This window comes from Abramis brama (genome assembly GCF_963993115.1).
Source record: "Abramis brama genome assembly, chromosome: 1".
Taxonomy (NCBI): Eukaryota; Metazoa; Chordata; class Actinopteri; order Cypriniformes; family Leuciscidae; genus Abramis; species Abramis brama.
The window spans coordinates 36,034,123-36,054,034 of NC_139963.1; the positions used below are offsets into that span (position 1 = coordinate 36,034,123).

At 37.7% G+C, this 19,912-nt stretch overlaps 2 protein-coding genes across 12 annotated transcripts in view; one reads left to right on the plus strand and one right to left on the minus strand.

Annotated features, from left to right (window-relative positions):
- mmd2a (monocyte to macrophage differentiation-associated 2a) overlaps window positions 1–9,641 on the plus strand; it is a 17,708-nt gene extending 8,067 nt beyond the window's left edge. For 3 of the 4 annotated variants that reach the window (XM_084086683.1, XM_084086684.1, XM_084086685.1), the window contains 6 exons: window positions 859–940; window positions 2,594–2,754; window positions 4,676–4,750; window positions 4,836–4,937; window positions 5,599–5,668; window positions 7,920–9,641. In XM_084086683.1, coding sequence (XP_083942809.1) covers window positions 859–940; window positions 2,594–2,754; window positions 4,676–4,750; window positions 4,836–4,937; window positions 5,599–5,668; window positions 7,920–8,123 — 694 coding nt within the window. In that variant the 3' untranslated portion in view covers window positions 8,124–9,641. The remainder of the gene's footprint in view (window positions 1–858; window positions 941–2,593; window positions 2,755–4,675; window positions 4,751–4,835; window positions 4,938–5,598; window positions 5,669–7,919) is intronic. The other variant, XM_084086686.1, reaches the window with a different exon arrangement.
- ap5z1 (adaptor related protein complex 5 subunit zeta 1) lies at window positions 9,370–19,750 on the minus strand. 8 transcript variants are annotated; one of them, XM_084086559.1, is made up of 19 exons: window positions 19,413–19,571; window positions 19,159–19,296; window positions 18,833–19,019; window positions 18,612–18,756; window positions 17,980–18,092; window positions 17,690–17,858; window positions 16,676–16,732; window positions 15,919–15,960; window positions 14,962–15,102; window positions 14,824–14,861; window positions 13,549–13,711; window positions 13,288–13,466; window positions 13,069–13,211; window positions 12,835–12,987; window positions 12,066–12,177; window positions 11,877–11,974; window positions 11,592–11,724; window positions 11,289–11,503; window positions 9,370–10,106 (listed from the first exon to the last, which is right to left on the minus strand). In XM_084086559.1, exons 1-19 carry the CDS (start codon window positions 19,451–19,453, stop codon window positions 9,836–9,838), a joined length of 2,538 nt encoding a protein of 845 aa, XP_083942685.1. In that variant the 5' UTR covers window positions 19,454–19,571; the 3' UTR covers window positions 9,370–9,835. The 8 variants fall into 8 exon arrangements, with proteins under 8 accessions (XP_083942685.1, XP_083942684.1, XP_083942689.1 ...); XM_084086558.1 differs by having other exon boundaries at window positions 18,612–18,759; XM_084086563.1 differs by lacking the exon at window positions 16,676–16,732.
- Between the last annotated feature and the right edge of the window lie 162 nt (window positions 19,751–19,912).

The following is a 19,912-nucleotide window of genomic DNA, read 5'->3' on the forward strand; positions in this document are numbered from 1 at the left end:
TAGCTTCACCGTTAGGTAGTTACAGATGCTAGGCAACCAAGCAATACAGGAAAATTCTAAAAATGTGATCTGAATGCATATTAAATAAATCCTTGAGGTGCCACAAAGAGGGTTACCTAATGCTCTTGAACCTGAACATTACGTGCTCTTTATCCTTAATGTGTTTCATAGACCAAATTAATCTCTGAAATGAAAAGGAGTTTGACCTGTAACACTGTGCTGCTTTTTCTGTGCCATCAGTTCTGTTAGTTGAAGAAGATGTGTAAGAAATTTAGCGGGGATTATTAAACCGATCAAAAGCGACAGTTAAGACATTTATAATGTTACAAAAGATTTCTATATCAAATAAATGCTGTTCTTTGTAACTTTCTACGCATCAAAGAAATTTCACAAAAATATTAATCAGCACAACAATAAGAATTTTACTTCAATGTCAATGTTTCTTAATCAGCAAATCATCATAATAGAATGATTTCTGAAGGATCATGTGACACTGAAGACTGGAGTGATGATGCTGAAAACTCAGCTTTGCCTCACAGGAATAAAGTACATTTTAAAACATATTAAAATAGAAAACAGTTTAAATTGTGATAATATCTCATAATATTAGTACTTTTACTGTATTTAAAAAAAATTTAAATCTTAAAATCTTACCAACCCCACATTTTTAAATGGTAGGGTACATAAGCATATATTTTTCATAGAACTGTATAAATACATTTTTACTGTAGGATAACATATACAGTGCCTCAAATCAATGCATCCGATTTTAAATGAAAAGAGAAAATACTGAGACTGAAGCTCAACCCTCAGTATCAAAATTTAAACACTTCAAATTCACTAAAATATCTTTTTTAGGTTTATGAACAACCGAGTCCCATCTAGCAAGAGATACCAGCCAACTGAGTATGAGCATGCAGCCAACTGTGCCACGCATGGAGTAAGTGGAAATCTACTTCTTATCTCACACAGAGCAGGACAAAACAAAATGTAGGGAGACCTGAATGAAAATAACGTACTTCATAACAGTGTGTGAGATCACAAACTGGACGGGTTGGTTAACATTTAGCATAAAGACCTCTGGTTCTGTGTATTATATTGGCAGAAGCAGAGGGTGTTGTCAAGAGGGAAAGTTTTGATGCCATTGTCCTGTGACACAGAAGGTTCACCAAGGACATGAAAAACCACAGAGATTGTGTGATGTATTGTTCAACAAACAAGAACATTTTATGGATATTCAGGGCCAAAATCATTTAACAATACCATAAGATCACAGTCATCAGGTCATTGCTTTTTTCATGCTGTCATTTGTTTGTGTCAGTTCTCTGTTCAGCCTTGCTTCTGGTCTTTATTTATGCTCATGTGTTTTATATGGGCATGTTGGGATAACATGTTGTTTGGATAACCTCCTACTCTCTAATCCCTGCCTCTCTGAGCCGCACATCTGGCACGGCCAGTTCACGAGCTACAGCACGAGACATTGACCACACACCAAATCCTCTTTGCATCAGTGCATTGTCGTTTGGTACATGTGGCTGTAAAAGCCCAAGAACATCACGCATCTATTTCACTGATACAAATTGAAGTCAAGACATGAACATTTCCTGTATATGCTTGTTGACTTTGTAATAATGTGTTTGTCAGAAATGCTGTAAATGTCTAGAACCGCTGGCTTTGTTTATAACCTTCTGCAAAAAAAAGATGGCTTCTGTATAAATTGACTTGGCTCGTGGGACATGTAAAGAAGATTTGATCAGACATACACAGTGACAGATGGAAGGAGGGTCGGTCAGACAAGAAATATTAGAATTTTTAATTTTCCTGATGTAATTACTGTAATCCAGTTAGCAAACGAGACATACATCATGTAGGACTGGGGTTGGCCATTTTAGGTCATTTTGTATTTAAGTAGGCTACTATAACATAGCGTTGTAGTCGAGACCAGTTGAGTCAGAGTCTAGACTGAGTCCACATGCTTCTGAGTCCATAGACCAAAATCATGAAAATATAGTCTTGGTCTTGGCCATCGAGTTCAAATCTAAGACTATTTTCATGGTTTTGGTCTTGGTCTTTGTCCAAGAAAATATATTCTTGGACTGGTTCTCAAGTCCAAGTCTAAAGGCCCGTTCACACCAGCAAAGATATTATTTTATTAGTTTATTCTAAGCATGTGCTTGTCTGTCACTTTAAATGCTCGAGCTCATTGTAGCAGGATTGGCCCTCAAGTCCAAGACCATATTTTCCTGCTTTATGCTTCAGAGTCCACAATAAGACAAAAAAGAACCAGTCCAACACAGTATTTAAATGGTGTTGGACTTAGTCCACATGCTACTGAGTCCACAAAAAGACCAAGACCATGAAAATATGGTCTTGACTCACCCTTAAGTCAGAGTCCAAGACCATATTTTCATGGTCTTGGTCTTGTTGTGGACTCAGGAGCATGTGGATGATTCTAGACTCAAACTCAAATGAGCTGGTCTTGTCTCCAACAATGCTATAACACATACAAAACTATTCATAAATAACTCAAGAAAATACAAAAAAGTTTTTTCCAATACAAAAAAGATACATAATGATTTTGTCTTCTGTTCAGTTCTGGATCATTCCCAGTATCATGGGCAGCTCAGTGTTGTACTTCCTCTCTGATGACCAGTGGGAGACCATCTCTGCATGGATGTATGGTACAGGTCTGTCTGGGCTGTTCATCATGTCCACCATGTTCCATACAGTGTCCTGGAAGAAAAGTCATCTCAGGTGAGTCATAAACGGAGCAGTGATGCAGTTATAATTTTAAAAAGCTATGAAGGCTGCTGATACATTTAAATGTTTTCCACAAATAAAGTTCTATTTTATTTTAGAACAGAAAGGAAATAACCTCAGCAGCACATAAGATTCCCATAATACATTCACATACATTTTAACCTAAAATCTTAGGATCTTTGAATAAAAAAGTGTGTTATTTGTCAACTTTGTGTTTTTTAAATGGAGCATGTGCAGTTTGTTTAACATGTTTCTGCCTTAGGGGATTCAATAATGACTAAACAAACACGCTCATTATAAAGTGCCCGATAGATGTGAAACAGGTTTCCTAAATTAATTAGGCAAGTTTCCTGTCTTTTGTAATTTAAAAAAAATATTCAACTACCAAAAGAAGAATATTTCATTTATGCGTATATATATATAATTTTCTTCTCATCTTCAAACCAATTTCAAGAGTGACAACAGATGCCATCTGGAATTAAATATTTCCATCCGACATGTTGATTATTGAGCCCTGAATTGACGGAAAACAAAGAGTAATGTCTTCTGCTGTCATACAGATGTCTGATTATTTAATGTCACAGCTTATCTTGACTCTTCCCAGATAAAGTGTGGTTTCGTGCTACATAGCAGCAGAATGGTAGACTGTAATGTTGTACAAACTTATTATATGTCAATGGTGCAATATTTGACCTATTATGCTAAATGTTTGCATATTCTGTGCTAGGAGTAAGTTTCAGCTCCAAATGCAGATTTAGTGGAAACATTATGAATGAACTTTGGATCTTCATCAGAGCAGGACACCTACGCAGTTACACATGAATCCACATTGACACAGCAGATGCATTCACATGGGCCTGCCAGTTCATGTTTGCCACAGGCAGTTTCATCAATCTGTGATTCACACATGACTCTGCCCAATGGAAATTATACATATGGAAAATAACAAAGAGTCTCATTAAGCAAGAACAGGACTCAAATTGTTGCAACATGCTTCACTATAGTCACCTGCATTTATTTTACACGCCTTGATTTGGAAGACAAGTGTTTTTTGTTTTTTTAATAAAATGTAATTAGACTCTGTTGCTAGGATGTTGTTTTCGTGGTTGTTAGGGTTGCTAAGAAATAATACTTTTATTCAGCAAGGACACATTAAACTTATCAAATGTGACAGTCAAGACATTAAAGTCCGCGTGAACCGGAAGTTGCAAACGACTTTTCTCCAGTGTTGTGACGTATTTCCCAGTGAAAAGGAATATTGAACAGAGGGCAGGGTTTTACTCTAGCGCTCCTCCTCTCCATCTCTCGCTCATAACAGACTAACGGTTTGAGGGGAGTGGTTAAGCGTTTCCCAACCCAAGTCCTCAAACCTACGTCATCAGGGAAGGTCCTCCAATGCAGAGGGGAGGGGCATTTTCAGATTTTGATTAAAGATTACGAAGCCAAAATTTTTTTTTGTGTGGATTGACTTGCATGGATGAATTGTTCACCACAAAACGATCAATTTAGGCAAACAAAGTAAATATGGTCAATTTTGATTTCATGTGGACTTTAAGAATGTTACACAAGATTTCTATTTCAAGTAAAGGTTGTTCTTTTCGACTTTATATTCATCAAAGAATCCTGAAAAAAATCCTGCATTATGATTTACACAAAAATATTAAGCAGCACATCTGTTTTCAACATTGATTAAGTGTATTTTTTGAGCAGCAAATCAGCATATTCGAATCATGTGACACTGCAGACTGGAGTAGTGATGCTCAAAATTCTGAACATAAGAGACTACCTTAAAAAACAAGCAACCCCACACTTTGGAATGGTGATGTAAGGATCAGAAGGATACACAAAGATGTGAGATTGATTTTAATGGAATGAGTATTTAAAAAAAACATTTTCTTATGTGTTGCTACAACAGGAAGGTGGAGCAGCGATTCCACATGTGCGACAGGATGGTGATATATTTCTTTATAGCTGCATCGTATGCACCCTGGTGAGTATGAGATGTGTGTGTCTGCTGGATATTCATAACTATCAGCGTGTTAGAGCTTCACAGGGATGAGTTGTGTTGTGTGCAGGCTGAACCTGAGAGAACTAGGACCCTGGGCTGTCCACATGCGCTGGCTGGTGTGGATCATGGCCTGCGCTGGCTCTGCCTATGTCTTCTTTTTTCATGAGAAGTATGCGCCCTCTTATTTGAGGATATAGATGATAATCACTCTCAGATGCTATTGTGATAGTTAAAGGGTTAGTTCACCCAAAAATGAAAATTCTGTCAGTAATTACTCACCCTCATGTTGTTCCAACCCCGTAAAACCTTCGTTCATCTTCGGAACACAAATTAAGATATTTTTGATTAAATCTGAGAGCTGGATCACTCCTCCATAGGCTTCTAAGGCATTATAACTTGCTGGCCCAGAAAATGTATTAAAGACATCGTTAATATAGTCCAAGTGACTATAGTGGCTCAATCTTAAGTTTATAAAGCGACGAGAATACTTTTTGTGCGCAAAAAACACACAAAAATAACGACTTTATTCCACTTTTCATTTCCTTCTCTCTGGGCCTCGAGTTTTTTTTCACGTAGTATAACTGCGCAGCGCGTCTGTGTTGTACATCTTAATTTGTGTTCCGAAGATGAACAAAGGTCTTACGGGGTTGGAACAACATGAGGGTGAGTAATTACTGACAGAATTTTCATTTTTGGGTGAACTAACCCTTTAATGTCCAAAACTGTGAAAAAAAGCCGGTGCTTGTTTTTTTTTATTATAATAAAACATGTAAATTAATATTAACAACTCTGCATCAGAATATCTTTAAAACAGCTGTGTTATGTTTCAGGAACAAGATACTAGACTTACTGTGCTACACTGCCATGGGAGCTGTTCCTGCAGTTGTTCTTCTGTCAATGGTACGTGTGACTGAACCCTGTACATGTGTTCATAAAAACAGTAATGAAGGCTTTTGAGATACTTAAAGCAGCTTATTTATATTTTACAACATTTCCGTTAGTGATATTAACATAAAGTATACTTTGAAATACAAATAGGTATTTACTTCATTAATGTCTTTCATTGAGTTATTGAATTAGGCTTACTTGGCTGTGTCCTAGTAAGGATGCATATTTAGGCTGCCACATCATCAAGCTTCAGTCTCAGTGTGAAGGAGCCTTTGATTTGCACCTTCAGTCGGCTTATTTTGAAGGATGCATCGAGTGTATCCTTCACGTCCTCCCTTCATCCACAGTCCTTTGCACGAAAAACAATTAGCGGCTGGAAAATAAATCGGCACTGAGCTCGTCCAATTTCATCATCTAATGCAAGACAAATAAATGATTTCGGAGATAAAGGCATTATGTTTCCTTTTGTTTTGTTCTAAATTGATCACTTAATGCCTAACTGTCCATAATGTAAAACACAGGGAAACCACAGACATGTAATCCACTGCATTGCATAAATAGAAAAATAGAAAAACAAATTCTACAATTAAATTTGAATATTTATGACGTAGCGTTGCTCATTCTCAAGACTTGCAGTTAATGCTGTGGAGAACTCTATCCCCACAAGCCGGCATCCTAGTGTCTATACCAGGAGGACCGAGACACAGGATGCCGCCTTCCAATTGACAAGCACCTATTCAGTAAATCTTTGGAAGATTTCAAACATTCTATCAGACACACAACGTGCTTAAGTGTTAAAGATTTACGTGATTGAGTCATCTTAATCTAAATTAATGCATTTCAATATATATGTTGGGATATATTTATGCAGCAAGACAACAGGGTTGACAGGATATTATTTTTATGTTACAAGCCTTTTGATTCTACAAGGTGCTTCTTAGAAAGTCAATTGAATACTTTTCAGTTATCACTTGTTTTACTACTAACATTTTAATATCATTCCCTACTGACAAACAAAACATGATAAAGCAATACAATCAAGAAGAGACATTTGCTTGACATTAAGAGTTTGCTTCTTGAAAGCATTTTTATGTAATTATGACAGTTTTGTGGTTAATGGAATAGTTGCTTTAAAAGGGGGAAATTGTCATATATATAATTAATTATATGAATTTAAAAAAAAAAATTATATGAATTATATATTAACAAACACACCAACCACTTAATTAGATACACCTGTTCATCTGTTTGTTAACACATATCTAATCAGCCAATCACATGGCAGCAATGCATTAAGGCATGTAGACACGGTCAAGACAATCTGCTGAAGTTCAAACTGAGAATCAAAACAGGGAAGAAAAGTAATTTAAGTGACTTTGAACTTGGCTTGGTTGTTGGTGCCAGACGGGCTGGTCCGAGTATTTCAGAAACTGCTGATCTACTGGGATTCGGGTCAGAATCTGGTGTAATCAGCATAAAAGCATGGATCCAACCTGCCTTGTATCAGCGGTTCAGGCTGGTGGTGGTGGTGTGGAGGATATATTCTTGGCACACTTTGAGCCACTTAGTACCAATTGAGCATTGTTTAAACACCACAGCCTACCCGAGTACTGTTGTCCATCACTTTATGACCACAGTGTACTCATTTTCTGATGGCTACTTCCAAAGGGATAACACGCCACGTCACAGAGCTCAAATCATCACAAACTGGTTTGTTAAATATGACAATGAGTTCACTATACTCAAATGGCCTCCACAGTCACCAGATCTCAATCCAATGGAGCACCTTGATGGCAACTGTGTGATGCCATCAAGTCAAGATGGACCAAAATCTCTGAGGAATGTTTCCAGCACCTTGTTGAATCTAGGCCATGAAGAAGGCAGTTCTGAAGCAAAAGGAAGTATATAAAATGTATTTATGATTATTAACGTTGTATTAAATGGGCATCCATCTTATCACCATTTTCCCTCCTTTAAAGTAACTATTCCATTAACCATAAACCTGTCATAATAACATAATTTTGCTTTTCAAGGTCACTCAAATTCCTTTTTAGCACTTTACCATGTTCTGTTTGTCAGTAGTGAATATTAAAATGGCATCACGATGGGAAAAAACATTAAAAAAACAGCATTATTTACATAATGGATTTTTATCTTCAACAAATTTTACACATGGAGAGAATGCACATGTGTTTTGTGGAATGACCCTTGTGTAATTTGTCTGTGGTAGAGTGACCTGTTTAAACTGAACGCATTATTTCAGCCTAACAGAGAGGGCATATTAGAGCTGTCAGTGGGCGGAGTCTTCTACTGCCTGGGAATTGTCTTCTTCAAGAGTGATGGCCTCATCCCATTCGCTCATGCCATCTGGCACATCTTTGTGGCAGTGGGGGCAGGCATACACTATTACGCCATCTGGAGGTACTTGTATGCAACGGGGACCAGCCAAATCAAAATATCCAGGTGACAGATGCAGAAGACCTGAAGTGTTCACACATACAGGGTTTGTTGAGCTATAAAAGACTATGTATTTGACCATGAGCTGCCTTTGCATCCCTCTATATTAATCATAGATGGGCATGTTATAGTACTGTTGTTCTAAAATACACTTTTATATAGAAGAATTTCTGTCCTGATAACTCAGCACTTTGTGGCCAGTCTATTTTCACAGATGTAGTCTTAACCTGTTGACATAATGTACTGTTTCAACTGTCAATGTTTACAGGCAAAATGTGTATAATACAGAAGACATTCCATGTCCTTTAATAGAGCTATCTACTGCCTTTAAACACTTGATATGATAGAAGTGAATTTATTGGCGGTTGTTGGCATTGAGCAGAATTTATGTTGAAGTATTTCTACTACTGTGATCTTGTAATAACGACTATGAACAAAAATGTTAGAAATGGCTTTGTAATTGTTGCACAATGGATCCTCTGGGGTCGTGAGATTGGTGGAAAGCTTGAGGGGATAACAGGATTTATTATAATAAATAAATCTGAAGTCAATTCAGCTCCCACAGAGGCTCACATTGAAACTAGCCTTGATGAATTATATGCATCTTTTTAGTAAGACCCAAACCTAAAGGTCTCATAAAAATATGAACCTTGATGAAATTCTTGCAACTAAAACAGCACTTTTAACGCTAATAGACAATTATAACTGTTTATTTCCAGATAGTTTTTTTTGTGTGGTCGTTCTTAATGTGTTTCCATCTGTGATCAGTTCAATGAATAACTTGTGTCCAGCAGTTCTTGCAACTTTTTACCTCTTGACACACTACTTTTTTCATTCCATTGACTTCCATTTATACGCATGTGAATGCGGGAGACAGGAAGCGCCAGCTCAAACGAAGACGTTTTGCATTTCGCTGTGTTCCAAAGTTCAAGTTTGGTGCGAATTCGTATCATGTGAAGATTTCTGCCCAATAGAAGATTGATAGGCATTAGGGTGACCTTTTAGGTGAATTAAAAGAGCACAAACTTTAAATCTGCAGCATTGCAGTAAAGTGGAGCAGACTGCATATTTTTACATTTTTGACGTATTATATGTTTTAAAAGACAGCGCAGAATGTGACATCATTGTGCAACCGTTGCAGTGTCCGAAGAAATTTCGCATGCTCAAAGTCTAATGTGACCCTGGTTTTAGCCAGGAAGCTCAGATATGACCAAGTATGTTTTTAAGCACTTTGAATGTAAAACAATTTGTACTCATTTTGTCATAATGCCACATTTAATATGACAATAAGCATTTCTACATTGTGTAGACATTTCTACTGTGTCAAATTTCATGTATATGATCAATTCCTTTGGTTTCATAGGTTTTTAATTAAAAGGATAAAACTGAATCTAAGCTGTATTTTAACAGTTTTGACATTACTCATAAATGGCAGCAATAGATGCAACCTTACAATAAACACATAGAATGTTTGATTTATTTAAAAGTGTCTAACAATCATTTGAATAAATCAAGGAATAAATCATAATCCTCGTGTGTCTTGATGTTTGTTTTGATTTACAAGAATGTGTTCAGCAGAAGTGAAAGTCATGATGAAATACAGCGCTTGTCTGTTTGGCTTCAGTGTCTCTCACATTTCCTTTCACTCCCTCTTTGTGTCCTTTAGAAACTCTCTCTTGGTATTCTGTGCAGTTATTTGTAAAACGAGTTCCTAGAATTGGCTCACGTGGGCAGGAAGCTGGAATGTCTGTGGAGGAGACCGCTGACGGCTCTCATGGCCTGAGGAAGAGAGGCGTTGGTGTCTCTGTGCCAGCGGGGGCCGTCGCCTCCTGCTGAAGGGGCCAGGACAAACTGAGCCACATTTGGTAATTTGAGAAGGTTAATAAGTTCATGGGCTCGTGTGATGATTTCCTCAGTGTCTTCATCATTGTAGCACGCCATTACCGGACCACTACGAGCAAATGTCCGCATCTTAGACAGGAAAAGCGACACTCTGAGAGAAATGGAAATAGACATGGAAAGAGTGAGGGATATAGAAATATGGGTTGATACTACAAGAGTTTTAATTTTACTCTTGCATTGTCAATATAAGATCTTTACCAAAAATGTATGTACCATGTTTTTGTTTTTTTTGTCAGGCAGTGTATAATGTGTATAATTTTACACACACACACACACGTTCCATAGACATTCCACAGACGTAAGGGTTTTTATACTGTACAAACTGTATATTCTATCCCCTTACACTAACCCTACCCCTAAACCTACCCATCACACAAAATTTTCTGCATTTTTACATTTAATTACTTAATTTTTATACCAGATTAACAAATGAGGATGTCCCTAAAGGAAGTTTTTTGAAGATTTTAGTCACTTCTGGGTACAAATTTATCCCCAAAGTTATAGTTAAGTAGGTACACACACACACACACACACACACGCACACACGCACACACACAAGAAAAAAAAAAAAGTTTAGATGTCCTTGAATCATAATACTGTGTGTTGTTACCTTAAAGTTCCCTTGTTATGCTATTTTAAATGCTCCTAATTTTGTTTTGGAGGTCTCCTACAATAGGTTCAGAAGCATCCAAAAAAAAAAAAAAAAAAAAATTTCTCATAATATATACATATAGCATCACCCCTTCTCTCACAGTGTCCAAAACGGTTAGTTAAAATATTCGGTCTCTCTAAACTCCTCCTTTCTGAGAGCCTACTCTGCTCTGATTGGTCAGACGGCCCAGTCTGTTGTGATTGGTCTACCGCTTACAGCGTGTGTCGGAAACGAAATTCCCAATACCACATCTGAATTTCAGCTAAGTAGACATCGTGCAGGGGAAGCCAATGAAGGCCACAGACTTGCATTATGCAAATCTGTTACAAACCTACATAGGTTCGTGCAGGAAGTAAGGCTGGAATTACTGATGATTCGTTTCAGGCAGTTCAGAATCGGTTCTTTCTTTTGGGAGACATTAACTCCAGTTATCGTGCACTTTGACCTTTGAAACTTTGCAGAACTTTTACATTCACAAACAGCTATATTGCACACTACATGAAAGGTAATATCCGAAAAAGCAGAACTTTTGTGTCTTCATAGTAAACATAGTGTCTTCAGGAAAACATTTAAATATACTTTGTAATGAAAAAACCATGATGTTGGAGCTGGTTGATCTACCTTGGAATAAGATCCTGACTGCGTGTGGCCAGTTTAGCAAGGGTCGTCATGAGAACCGTGATGAGGCGGGGGGAGAAACCCGGGGGGCTAGCTGACTGTCGCACCTGCGTGATCTCAAACAGCACCGCCTCCAAACTCTCAAAAAAAGAGGTGATCAGTTCCACCGTGCAGCGAGGGTCGTATGACACCGAGAGAAACTCACCAATGACCCACACCTGCGTGTACACATTAAATACAGTCACCTGAAGAACAAGTATCGCAAGATGACACTTACAATTACAGTGCCCTACTTCTCCTCCTCACCACATGTGTGTAGAAGTCTTCTTTACTGTAAATATTGGCTGGGATGCTTGCAAACTCCAGGATCTCCCTGGACTGATCCACAATCAGTGGTGGGTGGAGTTTGCACAGAGCCTGCAGGTGTGTGCTGAACACCCTACAATCACAAATAATTCATGCACCATCACTTACACGTGTAGAATTTATGTTCAAATGTGTATATATACAACTTGTCAAATGTAGGCTTACTGGGTTTTAGGAACAGCCAAAATCTCACAAGAAGGTGGCAACATTTTAAAAGTGCCTTACTTTTGGACTTCAGCATTAAATGTCTTGATGTTATAGAGCAGGCTACTTCTCTCCAGCAGCACCAGCAGCAGCTGGTTCATCATTTTCTCATCAGCTTTCTATAAAACACAAACATTTAAAAAACATGGGAACAGATGACACAACCGAGATCTCGGTTAAATGGCTTGACCTCTCATTTGTGACTCTTACCTGAATGACAGTGTTGAAGTAAACATGCAGAAGCACAGGAACGACCTGAGCACACTGAACGACCCGTGGACTCTCCGCCATGTCAGCCAGAATCTCATGAAGCAGATTTAGCCTATTAAGCAATCACACTCAGAGTATAACCATCACACTATAACCATCAGAGCAAATTTGATCAAATGTACACTCCCATTCAAACGTTTGTGGTCAGTAAGTACATTTTTTAAAATAAATGAACACTTTTATGCAGCAATGACATCAGATTCACCAGTAGTGACAGTAAAGACAACTTTAAATACTTCAAATAAATGCTGTTCCTTTGAATTTTCTATTCATCAAAAAATCCTGAAAATTCTCCACAAAAATATTAACACACTGTATTAAGCGCAAGTGATTTAAACATTGATGAGAATTTAATGTTTCTTGAGCATCAAATCATATTAGAATGATTTCTGAAGGATCATGTGACACTGAAGACTGGAGTGATGATGCTGAAAATTCAGCTTTAAAATAATTTACATTTATTACAATAAATTACATAATATGTAACATATTACAGTTTTTACTGTATTTTTGACTAAATAAATGCATTCATAAGATACTTCTTTTCTTTCGGTAGTGTAATTATGTATATATGATTTTCTTTGAATTCCACTGCATTTTAATTCTACCTCCTTAAACTCAAATTACAATTCTGCATCCTGCTAACTCATTTTAAATGTCCCGATATTCCTCCTAGATTGTGTTCTATAAATGATGTGGCAGGTATTACCTGTCTATAGTGTCTCCGGTCCCAGCCTCCGGTCTGAGGATGTAGAGGAAGAGCCCCCTATAGGACGGCTGGCGGAAGGCATCCAGACAAGCAGCCAACTTCGCCCCCTGCTGGTCCCACGCAGTACGGTCCAAAGCCTGATAGCACGCTGATCTGCAACAGCATTGCATCACTAATTCACATCACAAACAATTTCAGTTAAAACGTCGATCTGTCGTCGGTAAAGTGACGCACCTCTGCTGGAGGTCCAGCGCTGCTGCTAAGCAGGGCAGATCAAGGATAGTGTGCAGTAACTCAATGGCTGTATCTGGAGCTACCAGTGACGGAAGCAGCTCCACAAACTCTCCAATCAATCCTGAGCTGTTCCACGCCAAGAACTGACAGGCAAAATGCACAACGTTTTAGTACATCACTTAACTGGATTCACTTTAAAATGCGAGTCAGCCAGCCCACCTTCAGGAGGTTTGGGAAGCTCTGTCTGTAGTTGGCCACTCTGTCCTGCAGCACGCTGGAATTGAGTAGACAGAACTGGACAAACTCAAAGGCTAGCATGGGCTCATTGAACTGCTCTGTGGGACAGTGGCTGAAGAGCTGGCAGAACACGGCCTCAGAGTCCACCGCGGCCATCTCGCCTGGGAACAGAGCACATGGACGCTGACATACATCATAGGTCACACTGTCAGAGGCCCGTCTCTAACAGGGCCCGTCACTCACTGTGGTTGAGGTAGAACTGAGCGATAGGCAGCAGGGTTCGAGCGTAGGTGAAGTCTCCGTTCAGTCTGCCGTACAGGGCTTTGATGCAGGGGAAGGCACGGTACACATAGGAGGGGTCCTCGCCACAGATGATGTCGATTATTGACACGGACTCGATGATACACTGCACAACAGATAAACAGAGTCACTGTCCATGTGCCATTTAATTATATATATATATATATATATATATATATATATATAAATAATGATAATAATACACATATACACATATATATATATATATATATATATATATATATATATCTTTAAACTCTTTTGCATTCATTTTCCTGTTATCACTGTAAAGTTGCTTTGAAACAATTTGTATTGCAAAAAAAGCGCTATATAAATAAAGGTGACTTGACTACTATTTCACCATGATATTATTAATTATACAGTGTAAAACCCATCTATTTTGCATTGTTTTCTAATTCAACACTGAATTTTCATTTCAAATTATATGATCTGCCAAACAATTTAAATAAAGTTTAAATGAAAACAAATAAACAAATTTGTTATCCAAGTTTACATGACTTGAAAAAATGTTTGTAAGTACTTTTTTAGTAATGAACTGCTCATTTAAATTGGACTAAATTCCTTTTTTTTTTTTTTAAATATTTAATTTAATTTAAATGTATAGTGCAGGTTAAAATTATAAATTACAAACAAATAAATAAATATTTAACATCAGACTTTTAGACCCCACTAAATAGTAAGCTATATACACACTACTATTCATAGGTTTGGGGTCAGTAAGATGTTTTTGTTTATTGAAAGAAAAGAAAACTTTTATTCAGCAAGGATGCGTTAAATAAAGTAGTAAAGACATACATACAATTTCTACTTAAAATAAATGCTGTTTTCTTAACTATCTATTCATTAAAGAATCTTGAAAACAGTTTCCACAAAAAAATAAATAAAGTAGCAACATTGATAATAATAAATGATTCTTGAGCATCAACCATCATATTAGAATAATTTCTGAAGGATCATGTGACACTAATGATGCTGAAAATTCAGCTTTAACATCACAGGGATAAAGTACATTTTAAAATATATTGACATATAAAACAGTTATTTTAAAAATTGTAATAATATTTCACAAAACTACAGTTTTTACTGCATTTTTGATCAAATACATGCAGCCTTGGTAAGCATAAGAGACTTCTTTGAAAAACATTATAAAATCTTGCCAACCACAAACTTCTGAACAATAGTATATGTGGTGCTTACTGCTTTCTGTAGCTCCGTATCCATCCTCTTCAGAGCTTCTGCATTTTGAAAAGAAATGAGAGAAATAAATCAACACATTTACCAGCAGAGTGTAATAAACATTCTCCATAGCCTGGCCTACCAGTACGATCTACTCACTCCGGTCACTCTGTTCAATGAGACGCTGGCAGTATTCAAAAGCCTTCTCGCGGAGTCTCTCTTTGGGAGGAAGCAGTCTGCTGGAAGAGGATGTGGCCGACACCATGGACATCACTGAACTGTCCACCTCCGAGCGATCATCTACATCAACAGAACAGCACGTTACAGCACAGTGCACTACACTACAACACCCGGAGCACGGCTCCATCGAGCACCTTATCCGGCGGGATCTAATGCCATTGAAAGGGTGAGCATATGACAGGACATGCAGGCTATCTTTGGAATGGCATACTACAATACTACTATTCTGGCAGTAGGCAGTATGTATAGTGTGCACATTTTCTGAATACCCTGATGACTTACTATAAAATGTGCAGTATAAACAACCAGAGCACACAATGTGGAATTCTCATTGCTAAAAATAAAGATATTATATACAAAATACAAAATAAATTGTTAAAGAACTTCCAATACGTGAAAAGAGAAGTGAAAGAGTAAGAATTCACAGTATTAATGTAACAGTTAGCAAAAAAGTACCCGGACGACTAGTCTGAGAGTGTAAGATTTTAGACACAGGCTATTTATTTTTCAGAGATTAAATAGATGCCACACACAGAAGAAAACATGGTGAGGTCATGTGACAACAGCGCAGCATGAAACGTGTATGGCTGCATACTGTTTCATGTACTATTTTATAAAAATAATTGGCTGTATACAGTATATACACACACCACAGTATGCAGTAGTAAGATAGTATTTAATTCCAAACATAGCCATAGACTCAAAATCAATTTGATACATACAGCAATTAATTATGGATCATGGTCCCCCCCCCCAATTTTTTTTAGGAATAGTAGAGTTTGTTTATTCTGATTGCAGGAATGTCATTCAGTAAAGGGAGTTTCTGATTGCGCAGGAAGCAGATTGATCATATCAGGCTTTTCACTTGCATCTTACCTTGGTGCTGTGACTGAATGACCTGTGCTCTTTTTAGTGGAGCTAGCAAAGATGAAAATCCCATGTTACTCATCTTAACTTAACTTAACAAATGAAGTATATATCTGACATGGCACAATTCGTAAACAATGTTGACATTGTTCAAATCGTTTTTGGCCATTTGAAATCTCTCTCGCTCTCTCTCTACACACACACATACACTCACCTAAAGGAACACCTGTTCAATTTCTCATTAATGCAATTATCTAATCAACCAATCACATGGCAGTTGCTTCAATGCATTTAGGGGTGTGGTCCTGGTCAAGACAATCTCCTGAACTCCAAACTGAATGTCAGAATGGGAAAGAAAGGTGATTTAAGCAATTTTGAGCGTGGCATGGTTGTTGGTGCCAGACGGGCCGATCTGAGTATTTCACAATCTGCTCAGTTACTGGGATTTTCACGCACAACCATTTCTAGGGTTTACAAAGAATGGTGTGAAAAGGGAAAAACATCCAGTATGCGGCAGTCCTGTGGGCGAAAATGCCTTGTTGATGCTAGAGGTCAGAGGAGAATGGGCCGACTGATTCAAGCTGATAGAAGAGCAACTTTGACTGAAATAACCACTCGTTACAACCGAGGTATGCAGCAAAGCATTTGTGAAGCCACAACACGCACAACCTTGAGGCGGATGGGCTACAACAGCAGAAGACCCCACCGGGTACCACTCATCTCCACTACAAATAGGAAAAAGAGGCTACAATTTGCACAAGCTCACCAAAATTGGACAGTTGAAGACTGGAATAATGTTGCCTGGTCTGATGAGTCTCGATTTCTGTTGAGACATTCAGATGGTAGAGTCAGAATTTGGCGTAAACAGAATGAGAACATGGATCCATCATGCCTTGTTACCACTGTGCAGGCTGGTGGTGGTGGTGTAATGGTGTGGGGGATGTTTTCTTGGCACACTTTAGGCCCCTTAGTGCCAATTGGGCATCGTTTAAATGCCACGGCCTACCTGAGCATTGTTTCTGACCATGTCCATCCCTTTATGACCACCATGTACCCATCAACTGCAAGATGCTATCCTATCAATATGGGCCAACATTTCTAAAGAATACTTTCAGCACCTTGTTGAATCAATGCCACGTAGAATTAAGGCAGTTCTGAAGGCGAAAGGGGGTCAAACACAGTATTAGTATGGTGTTCCTAATAATCCTTTAGGTGAGTGTATATATATATTTTATATATGTAGTTTAAATTGAAGTGCTAAAAACTGAAATAAAAATCAATTAAATATTAAAAAACTAATAAAAATAACAAAAACACTAAATTACTTTATAACTCTTTACAATAATGTTACTTGTTAACATTAGCTAACAATTGTCAATTGTAACAATGAACAATCCTTCTACAGCATTATCAATCTTAGTCAGTGTAAATCTCAGCATGTACTAATACATTATTCAAATCAAAAGTTGTATCTGTTAATGTACAGTGAACAAGCATGACATTTTTTTAGGTTACTAAATGCTGTAAAACTACTTTGTTTATTGTTAGTTAATGTGTTTATTAAATGTAAAAAAATGAGACCTTATTGTAAGGTGTTACCAATTACTTATACTAAAATTAAACTGAAAACTGAAAATATAAAAATAAAAGCTAATCCAAAATATTACTCGACTATACTACTATATATACTACTATACAACACTACTATTATAATAGTATATGAAACAAAAAACGACTTCTACCATGCCTGCCCACAATGTCTCTGTTCAGACTTCTGTACCTGATTCTGTGTTTGTAGTCCCGTCTGCGTCGTAAGTGAGCAGCCAACCCTTGATCATAGAGAAAGTGTACATGTTCATCCACTGGTCCTCGGTGTAGCTCTGACCCACACACAGCACAGTGAAGAAGTCGCCCGTTACCACCCCGTCCACCTCCATCAGTGGAGCTGGCTGATGAAGAGATGTCGATCAGTTCACTGAGATCACTCAGCATTATCATTATAAACTTGAGCTTGAGCTTATTGGCTGATGGTGCAGGTATTGGTGAATGAGGAAAAGCAACATGCCCCACCTGACGTGCTCTTGGTCCACTGAAGAATCCCCCAGAAGACATGGAGGCTCCCTGCTGCATACTGGCATAACGCAACCAATCCACCAGCTTACGACTGACCAGATTCACCTGATCTGGGTTTAGTGACCACAAAATTCATGTTAGCATCTTTACATTATCCAGATTTAGGTACTGAAATCATGCCTTTTCAATGCCAATGAAGTTAACAACTATACAGTGGGGTTTAAAAGTCCATTTAGAAAGTCTTGGATTCAAAGTCCTATCTAAAATACATTAAAAATAAAAGTTTTAGTATTCTAAATTTGAAACATTAAGATACTAAGAACATTCTGGACATTTATTAAAATCACCATGAACCTATTCTTATTTTTTTTTATGGAATATTGCAGTGTTTATTTTAAATGATTTAAATGAAAATGTTATGCTGATAACATATTTTGTAATAATTTGTATTAAAATAAAAAAAATGCAAAACGGACTTTGCATTAAATTAAATATTTAATTAAAAATTAAAGTAAATATTTGCATTAATAAAACTATTAAACAATATTTTATTTAATGTTGTGTTTTCATTATTTTTTACTTTTGGACCCCACTATAGTATTGCATTTCATGCATGCGTTTGACTTTACCATCTGTGAGAACGTCTGGATAAACAGTAATCATTTCAGAGAGAATGGGCAGAGCATGTTTAGATATCAGCCCGTCAGACAGCCGAGACTCGAGACTTTTCAGCAGATGGTGGCAAAGGGGGATCACATCTTCTTTATTTCCAGCCTGCTAAAAATGAGATTTAGTTAAGTGTACAATCATGATCAACACACAAGCTGAACATAAACAGCCTGTGACTCACCTGAGAGAGAACGACACTGGCCACATAGCTCAAGGTCCTGCTGTCCTGACTGAGATCAGAGCAGAGGCTGTGCACGCTGGGAGGAACACTCTGCCGTATGATGGAGGAGGACAGAACCTGAAGCTGCTCTGGACTCGATGAAGAGCAAAGAACAGTCTGCAGCTTCATCACCAGATCTGATGGAAGCCTGATAGTAATGGAGGAGGTCTTCAATTATTCACTTGTAATGTCCTGAAATACACCTTTCTGGTACACTTTTGAAGGGTCAGACAAATGGTTTCATGCCCACGTGCTGTTCAGGTGTATTTTAGATTAATATTACTTACTCTCTGGCATGTTTAGTGGCAGAAACTATCAGATGGAGCCTCTGGAGGGAGTCCACGGTTTCTCCACTGACGTCTTTAGTGTGGAGCAGCTTAAATATGCGCCCGCAAAATCTCTGCAGCTCTTCCTCCTTAATTTCTCTGAAAGGAATATTAATTCAAGTGAGGAACTTGTCTAATTTAGAAAGGTTCCAGACCAGCCATGTGACCAATACAGTTTTTGACAGAAAACGTTTTACATTTAGGTTTAACGTTACCTCGCCTGCTTTATTAAACTCTCCGTCGCGGCAGCATACATCTTGAGGGCAATACAATTACATATCAAAACCAAAAACAATAATCAAAACATTCGCTCCGTCAGCTATGATGTCCTGATAGCAAATCACATGACAACAATTGGTTCCTCTTTTACGCGTAAGTCGGCCTTGAAAAACTTTAACAAAGGGGGTGGTAGAATTGGCATAACTTACACTGTTCATATTGTGATTAGACTTTAATATTAATTAGTAGAATATTCTATGGGTACAAAAACATCTGGGTAGAATATTAGGATCTCTCGGTAGATATGATCTATATATGGTTCCTTTTGCCAGTCGGTGACAAAATAGTGTAACAAACGTAACCTAGCGTTTTAACTGTGTAGTTTTTATAATAGATATAAATTTTAAACATCTTCAAGTAACAAACAGACATTATTGACACATTAAACACAAACACACTAATTCCAGGCAGCATACAATAAATAGTATATAATACT

Coding starts and splice junctions, on each gene's coding strand:
- ap5z1 (XM_084086558.1), bottom strand. CDS start 19,453: ATGTATGCTGCCGCGACGGAGAGTTTAATAAAGCAGGCGAG. Junction 17,859..17,979: donor GTGGACCAAGAGCACGTCAG/GTGGGGCATGTT, acceptor TCTCTTCATCAG/CCAGCTCCACTGATGGAGGT. Junction 12,178..12,834: donor ACCGGAGACACTATAGACAG/GTAATACCTGCC, acceptor ATTGCTTAATAG/GCTAAATCTGCTTCATGAGA.